General features: G+C 60.0%; 3 protein-coding genes across 6 annotated transcripts in view; all 3 read right to left on the minus strand.

Annotated features, from left to right (window-relative positions):
* Positions 1-536: 536 nt before the first annotated feature.
* On the minus strand, positions 537-2,400 carry PNMT (phenylethanolamine N-methyltransferase). Its single transcript, XM_066255468.1, has 3 exons — positions 2,022-2,400; positions 1,195-1,402; positions 537-1,064 (listed from the first exon to the last, which is right to left on the minus strand). Exons 1-3 carry the CDS (start codon positions 2,221-2,223, stop codon positions 629-631), a joined length of 846 nt encoding a protein of 281 aa, XP_066111565.1. The 5' UTR covers positions 2,224-2,400; the 3' UTR covers positions 537-628.
* A 1,643-nt stretch (positions 2,401-4,043) lies between these two features.
* On the minus strand, positions 4,044-5,269 carry TCAP (titin-cap). The gene is made up of 2 exons (XM_066263737.1): positions 5,112-5,269; positions 4,044-4,886 (listed from the first exon to the last, which is right to left on the minus strand). Exons 1-2 carry the CDS (start codon positions 5,219-5,221, stop codon positions 4,493-4,495), a joined length of 504 nt encoding a protein of 167 aa, XP_066119834.1. The 5' UTR covers positions 5,222-5,269; the 3' UTR covers positions 4,044-4,492.
* A 1,824-nt stretch (positions 5,270-7,093) lies between these two features.
* Positions 7,094-15,110, minus strand: part of STARD3 (StAR related lipid transfer domain containing 3) — a 30,811-nt gene continuing 22,794 nt past the window's right edge. For all 4 annotated transcript variants that reach the window (XM_066263741.1, XM_066263738.1, XM_066263740.1 and 1 more), the window contains 13 exons: positions 13,107-13,184; positions 12,653-12,730; positions 12,481-12,534; positions 11,976-12,093; positions 11,675-11,773; positions 11,400-11,455; positions 10,920-11,012; positions 10,211-10,273; positions 9,942-10,037; positions 9,530-9,609; positions 9,336-9,440; positions 8,208-8,301; positions 7,094-7,797 (listed from right to left, as the gene is read on the minus strand). In XM_066263741.1, the coding sequence (XP_066119838.1) occupies positions 7,693-7,797; positions 8,208-8,301; positions 9,336-9,440; positions 9,530-9,609; positions 9,942-10,037; positions 10,211-10,273; positions 10,920-11,012; positions 11,400-11,455; positions 11,675-11,773; positions 11,976-12,093; positions 12,481-12,534; positions 12,653-12,730; positions 13,107-13,184 (1,119 nt within the window). In that variant the 3' untranslated portion in view covers positions 7,094-7,692. The remainder of the gene's footprint in view (positions 7,798-8,207; positions 8,302-9,335; positions 9,441-9,529; positions 9,610-9,941; positions 10,038-10,210; positions 10,274-10,919; positions 11,013-11,399; positions 11,456-11,674; positions 11,774-11,975; positions 12,094-12,480; positions 12,535-12,652; positions 12,731-13,106; positions 13,185-15,110) is intronic.

Raw genomic sequence — 15,110 nt, forward strand, 5'->3', positions numbered from 1 at the left:
GGCCGGCTGGAGGCAGCAGACAGGTGGGGTCCCGCCCGGGGCGTGTGAGGTGGGGATGGCAGCGGCAGCAGAGCGGGGCAGAGCTGTGGTCCAGTTAGTGGTGGAGCCGGGGAGGTGGAGCGAGCGGGTGCTTGCTCTTCCTCTCTCACGTCCCTGGACCTTGGTTTGGGCCAGGATTGCAACCCTGGCCCCTGCAAGTTCCACTTCAGTCTCCTAGTCTCCTCCCATGCATACACCTTCCCTCCTCTCTGGTCTGGACCTTGTGGGCTTCACCTGCGAGCGGGTAACAGGGCTGCTGCTGAATGTGAGGACCGGTGCACCTAGTAAGTGCCTGGCACACAGCTGACGCTGACAGACGTCCTCTGACCTAGGCCTCCTCTAGTTCGGGAAAAATGAAGGATGCAGAAACCTACTTTCATGGAAGCTTCTGTATACAAACGGCTAGGGTTTGCTGCTTCCCACGCCCCCACAACACAGGAGAGAGCTCAGGCCCTTGTTGCTCCCCAGGGGAGCCGCAGACAGCACTGACACTCGGCAGCAGAGACGTTTCTTTATTAGGTGCCACCTCAGATAACAGGGAATCTGGGTGCTGAGGGCTGCCGGCACTGGGTGCACTGGGACCTCACACTCAGACTTTCTTCTGGGCCCAGGCGAAGAAGACGCCCTTGACATCGTCCACGCCTGTGCGGAGATGAGCAGGCATGGTGTAGGTGCGGAGGTCCCGCACGGTGTAGCCGCTGCGCACCAGGGCCTCCCTCACCTCCTTCTCACGCACGGGCACTACCGCCAGCCTGGCCTCCCCAGCCAGGTACCATGACTCCTCCAGGGCCCCGATGAGGAGCAGGTGCCCCCCAGGCCTTAGCAGGGTGGTGATGTGGTCCAGGGCCCGCTGGAAGCTGGCAAGGTCAGGGCTCACCGCCTCCAGGCAGAAGGCAGAGACCAGGGCATCGGCGGGCAAGGGCACCAGGCTCCCGGCGCCCAGGGGTCGGGGCTGGTGCACGTCGATGGGGAGGACCCGCTTCACCTTAGCTCGCAGCTGGAGTTCCTTCTCCTGCCAGGACTCACTGTGCAGGGACAGAAGGCGGCGTCAGGGCCAGGGCTCAGAGGTGCCCTAGGCTCAGTCTTCTGTTGCTCCCCTCCCCCACCAGCCACTCCACGGGAGGCCCCTGCCGGCCCCCATCTCCTAGTCCTTACCCCTTGCCCTCAATGAGGCAGACGTGCTGGCTGTACGCGCTCCAATTAAAGGACCCAGGCTCTTCCCGCAGCCAGAGCCCCAGCTCATGGCGGTTCACCTCCAGGAAGTCTGTCATGGTGATGTCCTCGAAGTGGGCGCAGGCGCTGAGCAGCTGGTATATGGTGGGGCCCGAACCAATGTCGATGAGGGAGTGTCCAGACACCTCGCCTGGGGGTGAGAGGAGGAAGAGGGTCTTGGTGCCAGGCCTATCCGGGAGGGTTCCCTGCCCTCCGTTCCTCCTCCCTTGCCGGCTTCTCCCTCCCTGCCTCCCTCCCTCTGTCTCTCTCTTCCTTCTCCCTCTGTGTGTCTCTATCCGGAGAAGGCGCTGGCTCTGGAGTAGGACTAACCAGAGTCTGAGTCCTGGCTTCAACAGCCTCAAACTTACCTTGAGAAAGGAACTGAACCCCTCGGTTCCACATCTGTAAACCTACACCCACCAGAGAGGATCAAGTGGGCAAATCCTGGGCTACCTGGCAGTTTCTCCCAGTTGTGTCTCTTCTCTCCCCATTCTTTGTCTCCATCTCTTTCTCTGCGTTTCTCTTTCCTGCATCGCCCACCTCATCTCTCAATTCTGAACGTCCTCCCCTCCACACCCCTGTCCACAGGTCTCTCTCCTCTACCCCTCGTCTAAGGGATACCGCTCCTCTCCCTCTTCTATTTTCACCTCTTAACTAGCTGCCCCTCGGTCCCCATCTGACTCTCCTCGGTCCCCATCTGGCTCTCTCATGCGCTCCTTTAGCTGCCTGACGACTTCCTGTCCCCTGTGCCTCTGTTTCCCCACGCTCACCAGTGGCGAAGGTCTGCGCCAAGCAGCGCAGCTTCCAAGGCCCGACGCCGTCAGGGCTGCTCAGGTCCCCGCGCGGGGGCGCATAGTTGTTGCGGAGGTAGGCGCGGGGTTCGAACCGCTGATAGGCCAAGGCGACCGCCATCTGGCCTGGGTGCGAGTCTTGGGCCGCTCCCGCAGCCTGACCTGGCTCTGCCGCGCTCATGCTGCCGCCGTCGCCGCCCACCCTGTGCCTGGCTGGCCTCACAGCCAGCCCCTTTATCTGCGGCTGGACCCTCCGCTGTGGGGGCGGCGGAGGAGCGCGGAAGCGCCCCGGGCCACGCGCGCTGCGCCTCCCCCTACCCCATCCATCTCCTTTAGTGTCGGGGCCGCAGACGCACGTGATGTGGGTTGGCTGCTGCCGCGGGACCTTCTGTTCCCTCCCCTGCTCACGTTTGCTCACGTTCCCTCCACCCTTGCCTCACCTGTCCTGCTCTAAGTTACGCGCCTCAGCTTCCCACCCCGTCATGCTCAGATCCCCGACCCCGCCAGCCCCCCAGCACTTTGCTCCCCTCCACCTCTTACGGCCGTACTCCCCTGTGGCCCGGCCTGCCATCCTTTCTCTTTGGCCAGGATTCGAAATAGCCTGTCCCCAGTCCCCACTTCCCAGCGCTCTCCTCCCTCGCCCCCCGCGAGGCTCCCCTTCTGCGGAACACCCTGTCCAACATCCACCCCTTTCCTTGGTAAGGTTACCCCAACTCCCCTTCTCCGCCCCTCCTCCAGGCCTCTTTGTTGTACTTTTCTATTCCACCTCCGTCCTCCAGCGCCCCCCACCCATCCCCACTGCAGAAAGGACAGTCCGTTCTGGCCTCCATCACAGTCGCCCCGAGGCCCCAGAGCGGAGCTCGCCCCACCCGTCCGATGGCAGTAGCGATAGGGAAGACGAACGGGGCTAATGCACTTAGCGAATGGAACAGCTGGACCTCCCCTACCGGCCCTGCGGGCTTCGAGCCACTTATCTAAGGGGCTGCCGGGGCGGAAGGCTCCGTATGTTCCACGTCGGGGGCGCGGGACTGCGGTTAGGACGGTAGGGTGCAGGCCCATTCTCCAGCCACCAGAGGGCGCGGCCTCAGGCTCTGGGCGCCAAGGGATTTGGGGTCCTGCCTGTCTTGGGTTTCTGACCCCCTTCCTCTCCCAGTCCACACTCCAGCCCCCTCTGGGGGGAGCGGGCCAAGCCAGGCCTGCAGGTACTGCTTGACGCTCTAGATACCAGGCTGTTAAGATGCCAAAGTCTCCTCTTAAACTCCCAACAGGAAGTGGATGCTGCAGGGCCATCTCCATGGTCTTCCCAGAGTAGCACCCCTCTGACTCAGTCCAGTTCCCCTCTGCCCTGGGTAGGTTACCAGCCCCTGCTGAGATGGGTCCCTGCCCTGTTCTGTGCACCTCTGTCTCCCCACTTCCTCCCCCACTTTGTCCTAAAGAGGAAAGTGTCTCCTTGTTGGTCCAAGCAGCCAGGTTGGAACATGACTCACCACAACAGCTGCAGGGGTCACAGTCAAGAACCTGACCCCCACCCCCACCCCACCCCCAACAACCCACCCTGGGCTCCCAGGAGAGGGAGGGTGGAGCACTTGACCCCAGCCAAGGATTGCTTTTGTCTGGGTTCAAAACTGAGAGGCAGGTCAGTCTTAAGGTCACTTGTTCCATCCACACACTGAGGCACAGCCAAAGACAGGCCTAGTGCCAGCTCCCTTCATATTCTCCAAGAGATCGTTTAAACAAACCTTGGATGCCAGCTGGCCTCCTGGGCACTGCCTAGTGCCAGGGGACTGGACATGCAAGCCAGGACTGCCCAGCAGTGAGGGCACCAAAGGGGGACTGGACAGGCAGCCCCGTTTACAGCTGTCCCCCTCCCCCAAACACGGGGTGTACCCAGTAGCTCTGCCATATTTAGCTCAGATGTAGGGCCTGTTCCCAGAAGTAAGTGTGGGAAGGGAGGTGACACTAATGGGCTGGTCCCCACAACCACAAGGAAAGACACAAAACTGGAACACAATTGAGCATTTATTGCAGCACTAACAGGGTGCTAGGGGCTCCACCCTGCCTCTGCCCTCTTCACATCCCCCTCCCTCCAGTCTTCTCCAAGCTCTTTCCAGAGCATTCCAGATCTCCTTACACTTCGTCTTTCCCTGAAGCTCGGTCACCCCTCTCAGGCACCTCTTTCCCTCACCAGCATCTTTTGTCCCTTCTCCTGGGTCTATGGGTACTCAGCAGTGCTAGCCCCTAGCTCTCCACTCTTCGGGCCCACTGTCTTTGCTCCCCTCCCTTTGGCAACTCAAGGGACCCAGGTATCCAGGCCTCTGGCTCCCGTGTCCCCTAGCCCCCAACTCTGGGCAAACTACAAAGCATCCGTGGCCAGCAGTTCCCCTCCATGGTCCTAGCCAGGAAGGGCCCAGCCCAGGGTGGGCATAGTGGAGCCTGAGTCACAGTCCCTCTCAGCCTCTCTGTGCTTCCTGGGACATGGAGCGGGACAGAGAGCGATGAAGGGTGCCTGGCTTGCTGACAGGTACCACAGGGGGCAGCTGCTTGGTGATCTCTGCCACATTCTGGCGCTTCATACACTGGCCACCCAGGGCTGTCTCCAGTGCCAGCAGCTCACGCAGCTGGATGGGGGTGTCCTCGCGATCCTCCTTGGTGGCACCCATCTTGGTGGGGGTGAAGATGGGCAGCGGCAGCACCCGCTGGTAAGGCAGCAGGTACTCCTTCAGCCCTTGGCCGAGGATGCCCATACGCATCACCAACCATGGGGAACGCTGCACCAGCGCCTGGCACTGCCCCTGCTGGTGGTAGGTCTCGTATCGCTGGGTATCCTCCTCATGCAGGGAGCAACTGGGGAGGAGAGGAGAGGGGCGCTGAGCTCCTGAGAGCTGTTGCTTTCCAAACACTGGCTGTGCAAGGGGCCCGCTGGGCACAGGAGGGGTGAGCCCACCTTGCTCTCCCTGGCAGACACCCTCCTGTCCCCACCCACCCCGGAAACTATGCTCTGGCCTCCTAATGCTCAGGGAGGGTGCTGTAGGGGAGGAGAGGAGAGACTCGCAGTCGGCCAGCACTCACCCCTCCTCAGGCCGTGTGGACAGTGCCAGGTCCTTCCATTCAGCCCAGAAGGCCTCTCGGCGCTCACAGTCCTCCTCAGACACCTGGCAGCTCAGCTCTGAAGTGGCCATGATCAGCCTCACTCTCTCAGCGCTGCTCCTCCCGGGCCCTTTAAATAGCCCCCTCCTGCCCCTCCTGCCTCTCCCCCTCCTCCAGGGGCTATTTTCAGCCCCAGTGGCGTCAGATGCTATAAGCAGAGCCAGTACTCTGATGGGGGACTTTGGGCCCAGGGCTGGGGTTGGCTGGACGCTGGCTGGCCCCAGGTCAGAGGTCAGCTTCTGGAAAGTGGGGGCAGGGGTCTTCAGAGCAACACCTCCAGGTGCCTGACACTCCTTACACAGTCTGAGACCAAGCACATGCCCAGCCTTGTGCCACCTTGGCACCTGCTCTCTGCCCCACCCCTTCCCCCTCACTGAGGGAGGACAGTGGCTTGTCTGTAAACAGAGCCGGGAAGTGCAGGAGCTGAGGCCCCTCTGGGCTCTGTACCAGGCTGCCAGCCCCCTCACCCACTGCTCTCCTTTGCCAGGGTTCAAGGACACATCCCCCGGCTGTGCCCTCCACAGGAAGAGACAACCACCACATCCTCAGGTGTGTTTCTAAAGGCCTGGTTCCCGACTGCCACCACCACGCAGGGCACCATCAGTTCACTCACCTGGGAGCCCGGGCACAAGCCTCTACCAGGTGTTTCCTACCCCATGGCCAGTGGTCAGAAAAATGGTCTCCCAGGTCGAGCCAGTGCGGGTGTGGGAGTGGCCCCCAGCTCTACTCCCAATACCCCAAGTGGGGTGAAAGAGGGTGAGGTGGCCATGCAGGGGTTCCTTGAGTGGCAGTCAGCAGATCTGGCTTTAATCCTGTTAGCCATAAAGTGTGACCATGGGGCAGTCCCTGCCCCTTTCTGGACTTCCTTTACCCCACTTTCTGGTCACAACAGCCTGAACAGAGCTCTGACGTGCCACCTGGGCAGGGCCTGGCCCTCATTCATGAGGAGCAGGATGACTGCTGGGATGGCACCCAAGAGAGAATTCATGGTGCAAGCTGGCACACAGGGCGACGGACACGGGGGAGGGGGAACGTGGGAATCGCTGAGTGGGCAAAGGAAAGGGCACCAGGAGACAGTGACAGGAGCTGAGGACCTTGTGGGGGCAGCTGCCACCCACCTGCCAGCACTGCATACTCTTGATTCTTGAGGCACTATACCTGACTCTTGGTGTCTTTTAATCTTCTAAGAGCCTATGACATAATGAGACCCATTTTACAAAGTAGGAAATGGAGGCCAAGGTGCAGATTTGCCCAGGGTCACACACCAGGAAGGACCAAGAAGCACCCCCTCCCCCCCACTCGAAGCAAGTTGGCTCCTACCGGAGCCTGCAGGCAGAGGGGAGAGCCGTGCCCTGCCCCTGGATCTGACTCGATGCTGCCCCTAGTGGCGCGGCGGGCGAGGGGAATGTGCATGGAGCAGAGATCCCAGAGCGGCCTCAGCGACCAGGAAGCCCAGGTCCCCCTCCAGCCTGGCAACCCCAGAAACAGCCAGGTCTTGCTGTGGGCATTGCTAGTCTCTACCTCCTCCCAAATCCTGGAGACCATAACCGACAGGAAGCCTGGCAGGGGGGTGGGGCATGTTTTTCTGACCAGTCACCTGCCCATTTGAACCATTCAGGAAAGTGTGTGTGTTCACTGCGGGGTATGAGAGGGCGTCATGTATCTCGTGTGTGTGTGTGTGTGTGTGTGTGTGTGTGTGTGTGTGTGTGTGTGTGTGTGTTTTCGCTGCAGGTATGAGAGGGCGTGTCATGTATCTTGTGTGTGTGTGTGTGTGTGTGTGTGTGTGTGTGTTTTTTCGCTGCAGGTATGAGAGGGCGTGTCAGGTATCTGGCCTCAATGGTGGCTCACTCCTCCACCTGCACAGTGCTGCCCTCCCCTTCCCTCAAGAGGCCAAGCTGGAGGGGTTGCTTTTTTTCCTTCCGAGTTCAGGTTTTTAATTGGCTCAAATTACAAAGGTCCCCAAGGAGGCCCTGTGGGAGGGAGAACCTGGGAGAGGCAGAGGTGCACTGCCAGCACCCACCGTCCCCACCTGCTACCCACTCCCCCACAAGTACACATGGAAAAAGGTCCCAGACCTTTTGCATAATCCCAAAATCCCCCGCGATGAGAGAGCAGGCAGATGAAGGGGCTCCTGGCGCTCTGGCCTCCCCCTGCCCCGGCACTGGCTCTCAGTTATCACATCTGAGGCTCCCAAGCCAGACTCTGCCCCTGGCTAGGGAGGGGACAGCAGATCTCCTCTTCCAGGAGGCAGGGATGCCACGTCAACATCAGCAGGGCGAGACCCCTCTGGCCCCAGCGGCAGGCTCTGAGCCCACAACCTGCTCGTGGCCGTGGCTCGCTGGCTGGAAGCGTGGAAGCTTGGGGCCAGGGACTGCCATGGAGCAAACGTCTTCCTCCCACGGCTTGAGGCCAGGTCCTCTGTGGGCAGCCCCACGGCCCCCCTCTTCGGCTCTGGAGGCTGTGGCGACAGAACCCTGGCCCGCAGGGTGGCAAGGGGGCACGGCTATGCCCGGGCCCCCAGCTCTCCGATGCGCTGCCTCAGATGAAAAGCAAATTCAAACATGGTGGCCGCGAGGCTCTGGTGGATGAGGTACCGGGGCAGGCGGCCCTGGGGAGGCAGGCGTTAGTTCCAGGATGGCTGGCCCTCAGCAGGGGCTCCTCCCTCCACAACTGGCACCAGCAGGGAGCGTTCAGGGTTAGAATGCAGGTGCAGCTCTGGAATGCAGCCTAGGCCGCCCTCTCCCCCTCCCGCTTGGCAGGAAGGACATACTGTGCCCAGGTCTGGCACCAGCCATACAAACAGACCTGGGAGGGGCTCGGCTGGCAGCCAGCCACCCTCCGCAGGGCCTCAGGAGCCAGAGGTACGAAACAAGAGGCACAGGCCCTTCAGTAACTGAGGGTGACCAGACAGTCCGCACCCCGAGAGTGGGAGGGAAGTGGGGTGTAGAGAAGGCCCTGAACAGGGCCAGGAGCCCCCTCCACTCCATCGCGCCTGCCCTGCGGCCCCAGCGCCCTCACCTTGAGATCTGTATTAAGGATCCAGATGAAGGTGCAGACGCGGGGGTTACTGGCTGACTTGAGCACGATGAAGCCCCCAGGACCATTCTCTCCCCTAAGGAGAGAGGCTCCACTGGGGGCACTTCGGAGCCAGGCAAGGCCCCTGACCTGCCCCCCTCCATTCTTGGCCCACTTTGGACGCGGTGGACAAGGGAAGGGAGCTGCTGATCGAGCACCTGCTACAGTGCCCGAGTGGGTCCCAGAACGGGCATCCCAGAGGCCACAGCTCTCCATCCCCCACCACACAATGCACGAACACTCCCACAGCAGCCCGCCGATGTGCACACACCCGCAGGGAGCTCGTCACCCTCCCGGCCCTCAACCACCCTGTCCAGGGATTCTAGGTCAGCGCTAGCTGGGAGGAGGTACGCTGGGCCAGCACTTCTCAGCCCAGGCCAACTCGGGGCAGGCCAGTGCTGGTGGCCCTCATGGGAGGTGGTCAGGGCCTGGGCTGTGTCCTTCACAGCCCGACCCCATTTCATCTGCCCACAGCTTCACTGAGCACAGTTAAACCCATTCCACAGATAAGGAAGTTGGCACCCTGAGAGGAAACAAAACTGCCCGTCACCCAGTAAGTCTGTGGTGGCATGGAGACCAGGGCTCAGTGTGACACCCGGAGAACAGAACTCCAGGCAGGGAGGGGAAGCGAGGGAAGGGTGGGGTATCCGGGAGGAGGCCGCCCGCCTGGCAGCGGGTTAGGGTGAGACAGCAGGAGGGCTGCAGGATGCCTGGGACAGGCGGCAGGAAAAGTGTAACCCCTCTTCCTCTGGCAGACTTCCAGGCGTGCCAGGACAAAGGCGAGGTGGTGGGGCAGGGAGAGGGGGAAGGGCTGGCTCTGTCCCCAGTCTACGCCTGGAGCTCCCTCCAGAGTGGGTGGCGTGGGTCCAGACATTATTCCCTTGGTCTCCAGCACAGAGCAGCCGATTAGCAGGATTAGGGGCCGGGAAAGGCAAAGCCCAGTGGGACAGGGGACAGGAAAGCGGCCTCAGCAGGACAAAATCCCCCGCTGTACATACTGTACCCGGCCCTGTCCTCATAGCCACCTGGGGCGGGGCTGGCTGGGCTGACCCTGGGCAAGGTGAGGCTCACCTGACGTATTTGTGCGTTGGGGGCTTGGCGCAATGGGTGGTGGCAATTCCTGATGACAGGTATTTGTCTCTGCGTCGCTCGATGCGTCGGACATTCACAAAGTCCCTGGGGGAGGAAGGGTTCGGTGGGGGTGCCAAGCCCGAGATGCAGGGGCAGGAGACCTGCCTGAGAGGAAGGGTGCAGTGGCTACTGACCTGGGGGAGACCACTCCGCCTGCAGCTCCCGCGGACACATCGTAAGAAACGAGGGTGTTGTCTTCCACCCGATGAAGGATCTGCAGGTGTGAGGGGAGACGTGCGGTACAGCCCACCCCAGGAGAACTGAGCACCTCAGTTCAGGAGCCCCAGCCCAGTCTGCTCCCTGCTCAGGTCCCCTTCCTAACAGCCACTCCCATTCGCGGGGCCGGGCCGGTGCTCTGTCCACTCTCCCAGCCCTCTCCAGGCAACGCTGTTGCCCCCAGCCCCATTTTACAGATGGGGAACCCGAGGCACAGAGCAGTTCAACAGCACGACCTAGGTGCCCTGGCGGTAACTGGTCACACTGGGGCATGACTGCCCTGCCCTGCCATGTCACTTGGCCCCTGACCCGAGAGGTGGCCGGGCTCACCTGGCAGGCGGTCACCGTCTTGTTCCACAGCACCATCCTCTCGGGCTGCAGGATCACCTCCTGGTACACCAGCTCCGCAGGGCAGGGCAGGAAGGTCTGGGCAGGGCAGGGCAGGGCAGGGCTGGGGGCTGGGTGGTGTGCGCTGTGCCCGGCACACAGCCCTTCCCTCTCAGTGGGAGAAACCTGCGGGGCCCCTCGGCCCCTACCTGGAGCCCCAGAGAGGGCAGGAGGCTCCAGGACGCTCCACAACACCCAGTTCTCTCACTCACCTTCAGGATAAACGTCTTGCCGTGAAAGGGAACCTCGATGGTGTACACAGTATCCCCATATTCCTGTGTGAGGGACAGAAGGGTGGCAGGGAGGTGAGTGGAGGAGGGAAGGGCACACAGGGAGGGCTGGTGGCCCGGGAATGGGTGACAGATACATCAGGTTTCTAACAGCTCAGGGCAGAAAACCCTGGGAGTCTGGGGATATTTGAGCAGCTGTTAAAAGACAGTGATTCTGACAAGCAAAGAAAGGCGCTTGGTATCAAGTTAAAAGACAGGGGCATAGTTGTGGTTGCAACCACGAAGAACCATATCTCCAGGCCAACAAGGGCTGCCAGAGCAACTGGCCAGAGAAAGTGATATGGATGCTGTCTCTGTTTCCCAAGCCCTCTGCCATCTTTTTAGATAACATGTTTTGACCATGAAACAAAATACCGAACACAAGGTAGAAGCCTGTCTTCCCCTTCAAAGCTGAGCCTAGGACGCAGAGCGGCAGGGAGATGAAGATTGGGAGGGGGCAATTAACAGGGGGAGAGGCAGTGGAAACTCCAGTCCCTCCTGCCCTCCTGCCAGGTGGCTAACCCCTGCCCCAGCGTGGGGCACAGACAAGCTCCAACCCACGTAATCCTCGGGCTTATTTCTCAGGCCTCAGAAAAGGACGCAAAAATTCCCAACACACATGGGTGGGTCAGGCGGGAGAGAGGGGTCTTACATTATTCTTTTCGAATTTCCAGTTCTCCTCCTGGGCCAAGATCTGGTCCACCACAGCTGTGGCCTCCTTCCCCTGGCGGATGTACTCCCGCTCCTGGCCAGAAATGGGAGGCAGGGGGGGTTGGCCTGGGGCCTTCACCCCACCTTGTTCGTGGCTGGTTCTTTCTTTCTCTGGGCACTCAACACACCTCTTGTGGAAGCGACCCAGCAGATAAGGGGTATGTGCTGGTCTCCCAGGCCCCGAGGGGTTCTGGGGCCCAGAGCTGTGGCCATGGCCGCTCCCCACGGGGCCCCAGGCACGAGGCACACTGATGAGCAGGACAGACAGTAGGGTTGGCACTCAAACGGGCACTGACTGGCATTCAAGCCGCTGAGGTTCACCCTCTGCTGGGAAGCCCTACCCACCCTGACTGGACCTAGCGCTGGCCTTTGCCTGGGTGCCCACTCTAAAGGTGGGGGAGCGGGATGGGCGGCCAGGTACCTGGGCAGAGAAGCTTTTCTTCCCAACAACTTCTTCCTCGGATTCATTGTCAGACCCTGCAGAGAACAAGCACAGATGACAATGGGGAGAGGCGGGAGAGCAGGGGGGGAGGTAGTGGGGTTCAGGTGCACGTGTAGGCTATGGGGGATGGACGTGTGTGGGGGAGAGCACTGGTTTTCCCCAGGGGGACCACCGAAGGAACAGAAAGAACAGCCCACCCCATTCCTTCATAAAGCCCCTCCCTGAAGGCAGTTCCCCGACCTCCCAGCCCTCACCTGCAAAGGATTCTGGGGGTGAATAGAACTGGCCCTCAGACAGAGCTCCGGAGAAGAGTAGGGGCCCACGGGCGACAGCGGCCTGGGCAGCAAGGTACCCTGGGAGAGCAGACATGGGCAGCCATTGTCCCCAACCAAGGACAGTTGAGCAGCCCGGGGTCCCCCTGGTCCAGGCTCACTATCAGGCCCCTGGAAGCTCCTCAGGTTGGCAAGGTGGCTCAGAATCGGCTCTCATGTCTGACATTCTCCTCCCTTGGGGCGGGGATGACCCTGACTGCCCCCCCTTATCCCTGGCACTCACATCGCTCCTCCTCAGCCTCCTGCGGAAGGACTTTGAAGTCAAGGAACCAGGTCTCCAACCAGGCAAGGACAAAGGAGACAATGGGGAGCAGGTAGCCGAATGCCCCTTTGCTGAGCAGCTGTGGAGGGAGGGGGCTGAGCTCCATGGCAGGGTGTCACCCCAAACCCAGAGAAGAGCCCCCTCCTGGGGCTACCAACTCCAGCATATACCCCACTCCTGGTACCAGCTGCTTGGGGACCCTCTGTGGCACATGCCTCTGAGATGGATTAATGAATTCTGCAGCAGGACAAACTGATGTTAAACTGGAGGAAGAACTTTCTGTTCTTGGGGTTGCAGGGGGACCAGTGGGAGAAGCAAGTAAAGGTGATTCCTTGGAATATCCAAGGAAAGGATACCCTCTTACCCCAATCCAGACACCCCAAATTAGAGAAATGGGCCCTTCTTAGGAGAAGCCCATCCTTCAGGCCAGACGCCCACCATACCAGCCAGACCCTGAGCCACTGACCTCAGAGAGGATGACCTTGACAATGAGGAAGGCACTGGACACCAGTGTGGTGACCTGCCCAGAGAGAGGGAGGAAAGAGAGAGGGAAGTCAGAGGCCGGGGGTGAGTCCTCCACCCTGACCCCTGCACCAGCCCCACCAGGGCCCCAAAGCTGCCAGAATGGGGCATCTTACCGCAATCACCCACCAGTGCCGGAGCCGCAGTACTGCGTAGCCCAGGAGCAGTCCAGAGAAGCGGAAGAAGGCCAGGACCTGGTGGTGGTGGGGAAGTCATCACAGACGGGCCAATGCCTGCCCCTGCTGAAGGCTGCCCGCCCCCTCTAGCCGCATGCCCCCAGGTTCCCTCCCCACAGTGTGTCTACGCCTTGGGAGAGAATAGCTAAGTCAGTGTTTATTTGGGGATGATTCGGATCTGACCTTCTTGGACCTGGGTCTTGTCTTTCCCCTCCCAGTAGGGGCTCTCTGAAGGGGGGACTCATTTAGGAACCTTTTTAAAGGCTGTGGGCTCCCTGAGGATGGGAACCGAGTCTCCCTGATCAGGTTAGAATATCTGTCGCAGAAAGAACAGCGTCTAGCCAGAGCTGTGTCCCCGCTCCCTTTCTGTTTCCAGGTCCCTAAGGCCACTCACAAAGATGTCAAAGAAGGAAGTTTTAAAGTTGTAGTGGATGATCTCCTGCTCCAGGTTCTTCCGAATACCTGTGTTGGTCTGCAAGAGGAAGAGACGAACAGCTCTACGGGCAGAACCCGGTCTCTGGGGCTGCCCCTCTCCTCCGGGAGTGGGGAGGACGCAGGGAGAGGCTGGAGCCTGGGAGAGAGGCTGCAGATGCTAAGTCACTGCCCGAGGGGGTCCCTGAAGCACCAGGGGAGCTCAGCCAGAGGCCTGGGACCCCAGCACTAAGACCGTCCCCGTAAGGATCCACGCAGCCCAGGCAAGCAAAGCTCGAGCACTGATGATTGTGGGCACAGCACCCTGGCAGGGGTACACTGGGAGGGCCTCGGGGTCGTGCAGGGGAGGCACTGGAGTGCCCTGCACCGATAGGTAGGGCTGGCAGACAGGATTCTGGGAAACTGCCTCACATAAAATTCCACGCCCCTCCCACCACTCAGTGCTCCATCTTCCCAGTCAACCGTCCATCTGCGGTGATGGGGGCTGGCGGTGGGCAGTGGTGTCAGACGGAGCCCCAGGTGGCAAATCAACTGATTAGGTTTGTGCTTAATGGGAAAAATCCATCACATTGCTGGAGAGGATGTCGTGGAGAGTGAGCAGATTTGTCCTCGCCCCTGTCCCTGCCCTAGTCACCCACACACTTTCAATGGGATCCCTGAGACCTTGGCTGGCGGGGGGGTGCTGGATGGATGGCGAGAGCCAGACTGCAGCCTGAGGGAGAAGACCCTTCACGACCCCCTAGACCTGGGGCTTCTAATCTCTGGAATACGCTCTGAGTTTGGGGGTGGGGGACTGGTTAAAGATACAGATGTTCAGACCCCTGAGTCTGAATCTTAGGTGAGCTGAACATCTGGAATCTTTATAAAGCTTCCTGGTAATTCTGCTGCTGAGGCAAGAAGCCCACAATCTGGACAGTCCTCTGCCCCCGCCGCTGATACTGGAACCCCCTGAACACCCACCACACCGTCTACCTCACCACCCCGAACCCTGCGGAGTTCAATGCCCCCATGCCCTGGCCCCACCCCCACCCCCACCCACCCAGGCCTCTTCCTCCCCCTTAGACTACTCCCTCTTGGGCTCCACAGCGCCGCACACCCCTCACAGTTACTGTCCCTCACAGCTCTGTCCTCCACTTTCTCTCTTTATAGCGAGTGTGCCCTCCACCTGGGCACCTGCCCGCACTGACCGCATCAGGCCGCAGGCTCCAGCCCCTGCTCGGCCAGACCCTGGCCGCAGCCCTTGTAACCCTGCTGGGGTCCTTGCAGTCAGTTAGGAAACTAAAAATAAACATGCTCCAAAATATAAAAATTAAAGTACAGAACTGAAAATTAATAGAACTTTAATTACCTACCAAGTGAAACATTATGTTAACTCTACTAATTGCTAAATGGAGCATTCTGAGATTTTCATTACATTTGAGAACAATCTGGAGGCTAGGCTTTCTCACTGTCCAAGAACTCCCAAGTATGCATGACGACTGGTGAGTTATTACAGCCAATATAACCAGATCATTTAAAAAGTAAAATTTTCAAAATATTTTCAGCTCTTTTCTGACAAGGCAGTATGTACTGAAGGAAAAGTTCAGTGCTTGCTTTGATGTTGGATGGGACCTTTAAAAGGAAGAATGTGAAGACCTTGGAAGCTCTTTGAATCCTTGCTGGGCCTTCAGCTTCCTCCTTGGTAAAATGGTCCCTGAAGTCCCCTGTGGCTGTGGCACTACCTAGCTGACGGTGCCAGCTCAACTCTGGGCACCAAGGACAGTCACCCTCAGAGCCCTAGCTGCCCTACAGCTCCACATGCCCAGAATCAAATGTACCCTCTTCACTCCTAGACCGGCCCCTTCTCCAAATTCTTTGCTTCTATCAACAAAGTCATCATTTTCCTGTCACCCGAGCTCGGGACCTGGAGGAAGGGCCTCTGCCAGCCAGAACTCTGACCCACTTTCCAGAAGGAAAACAGGGGGAA

This window comes from Saccopteryx bilineata, chromosome 2, assembly GCF_036850765.1.
Source record: "Saccopteryx bilineata isolate mSacBil1 chromosome 2, mSacBil1_pri_phased_curated, whole genome shotgun sequence".
Classification (NCBI taxonomy): Eukaryota; Metazoa; Chordata; class Mammalia; order Chiroptera; family Emballonuridae; genus Saccopteryx; species Saccopteryx bilineata.

Coding starts and splice junctions, on each gene's coding strand:
- PNMT (XM_066255468.1), bottom strand. CDS start 2,223: ATGAGCGCGGCAGAGCCAGGTCAGGCTGCGGGAGCGGCCCAAGACTCG. Junction 1,403..2,021: donor GGCGCAGACCTTCGCCACTG/GTGAGCGTGGGG, acceptor TCTCACCCCCAG/GCGAGGTGTCTGGACACTCC. Junction 1,065..1,194: donor TGCCTCATTGAGGGCAAGGG/GTAAGGACTAGG, acceptor GTCCCTGCACAG/TGAGTCCTGGCAGGAGAAGG.
- TCAP (XM_066263737.1), bottom strand. CDS start 5,221: ATGGCCACTTCAGAGCTGAGCTGCCAGGTGTCTGAGGAGGACTGTGAG. Junction 4,887..5,111: donor TCCACACGGCCTGAGGAGGG/GTGAGTGCTGGC, acceptor TCTCCTCCCCAG/TTGCTCCCTGCATGAGGAGG.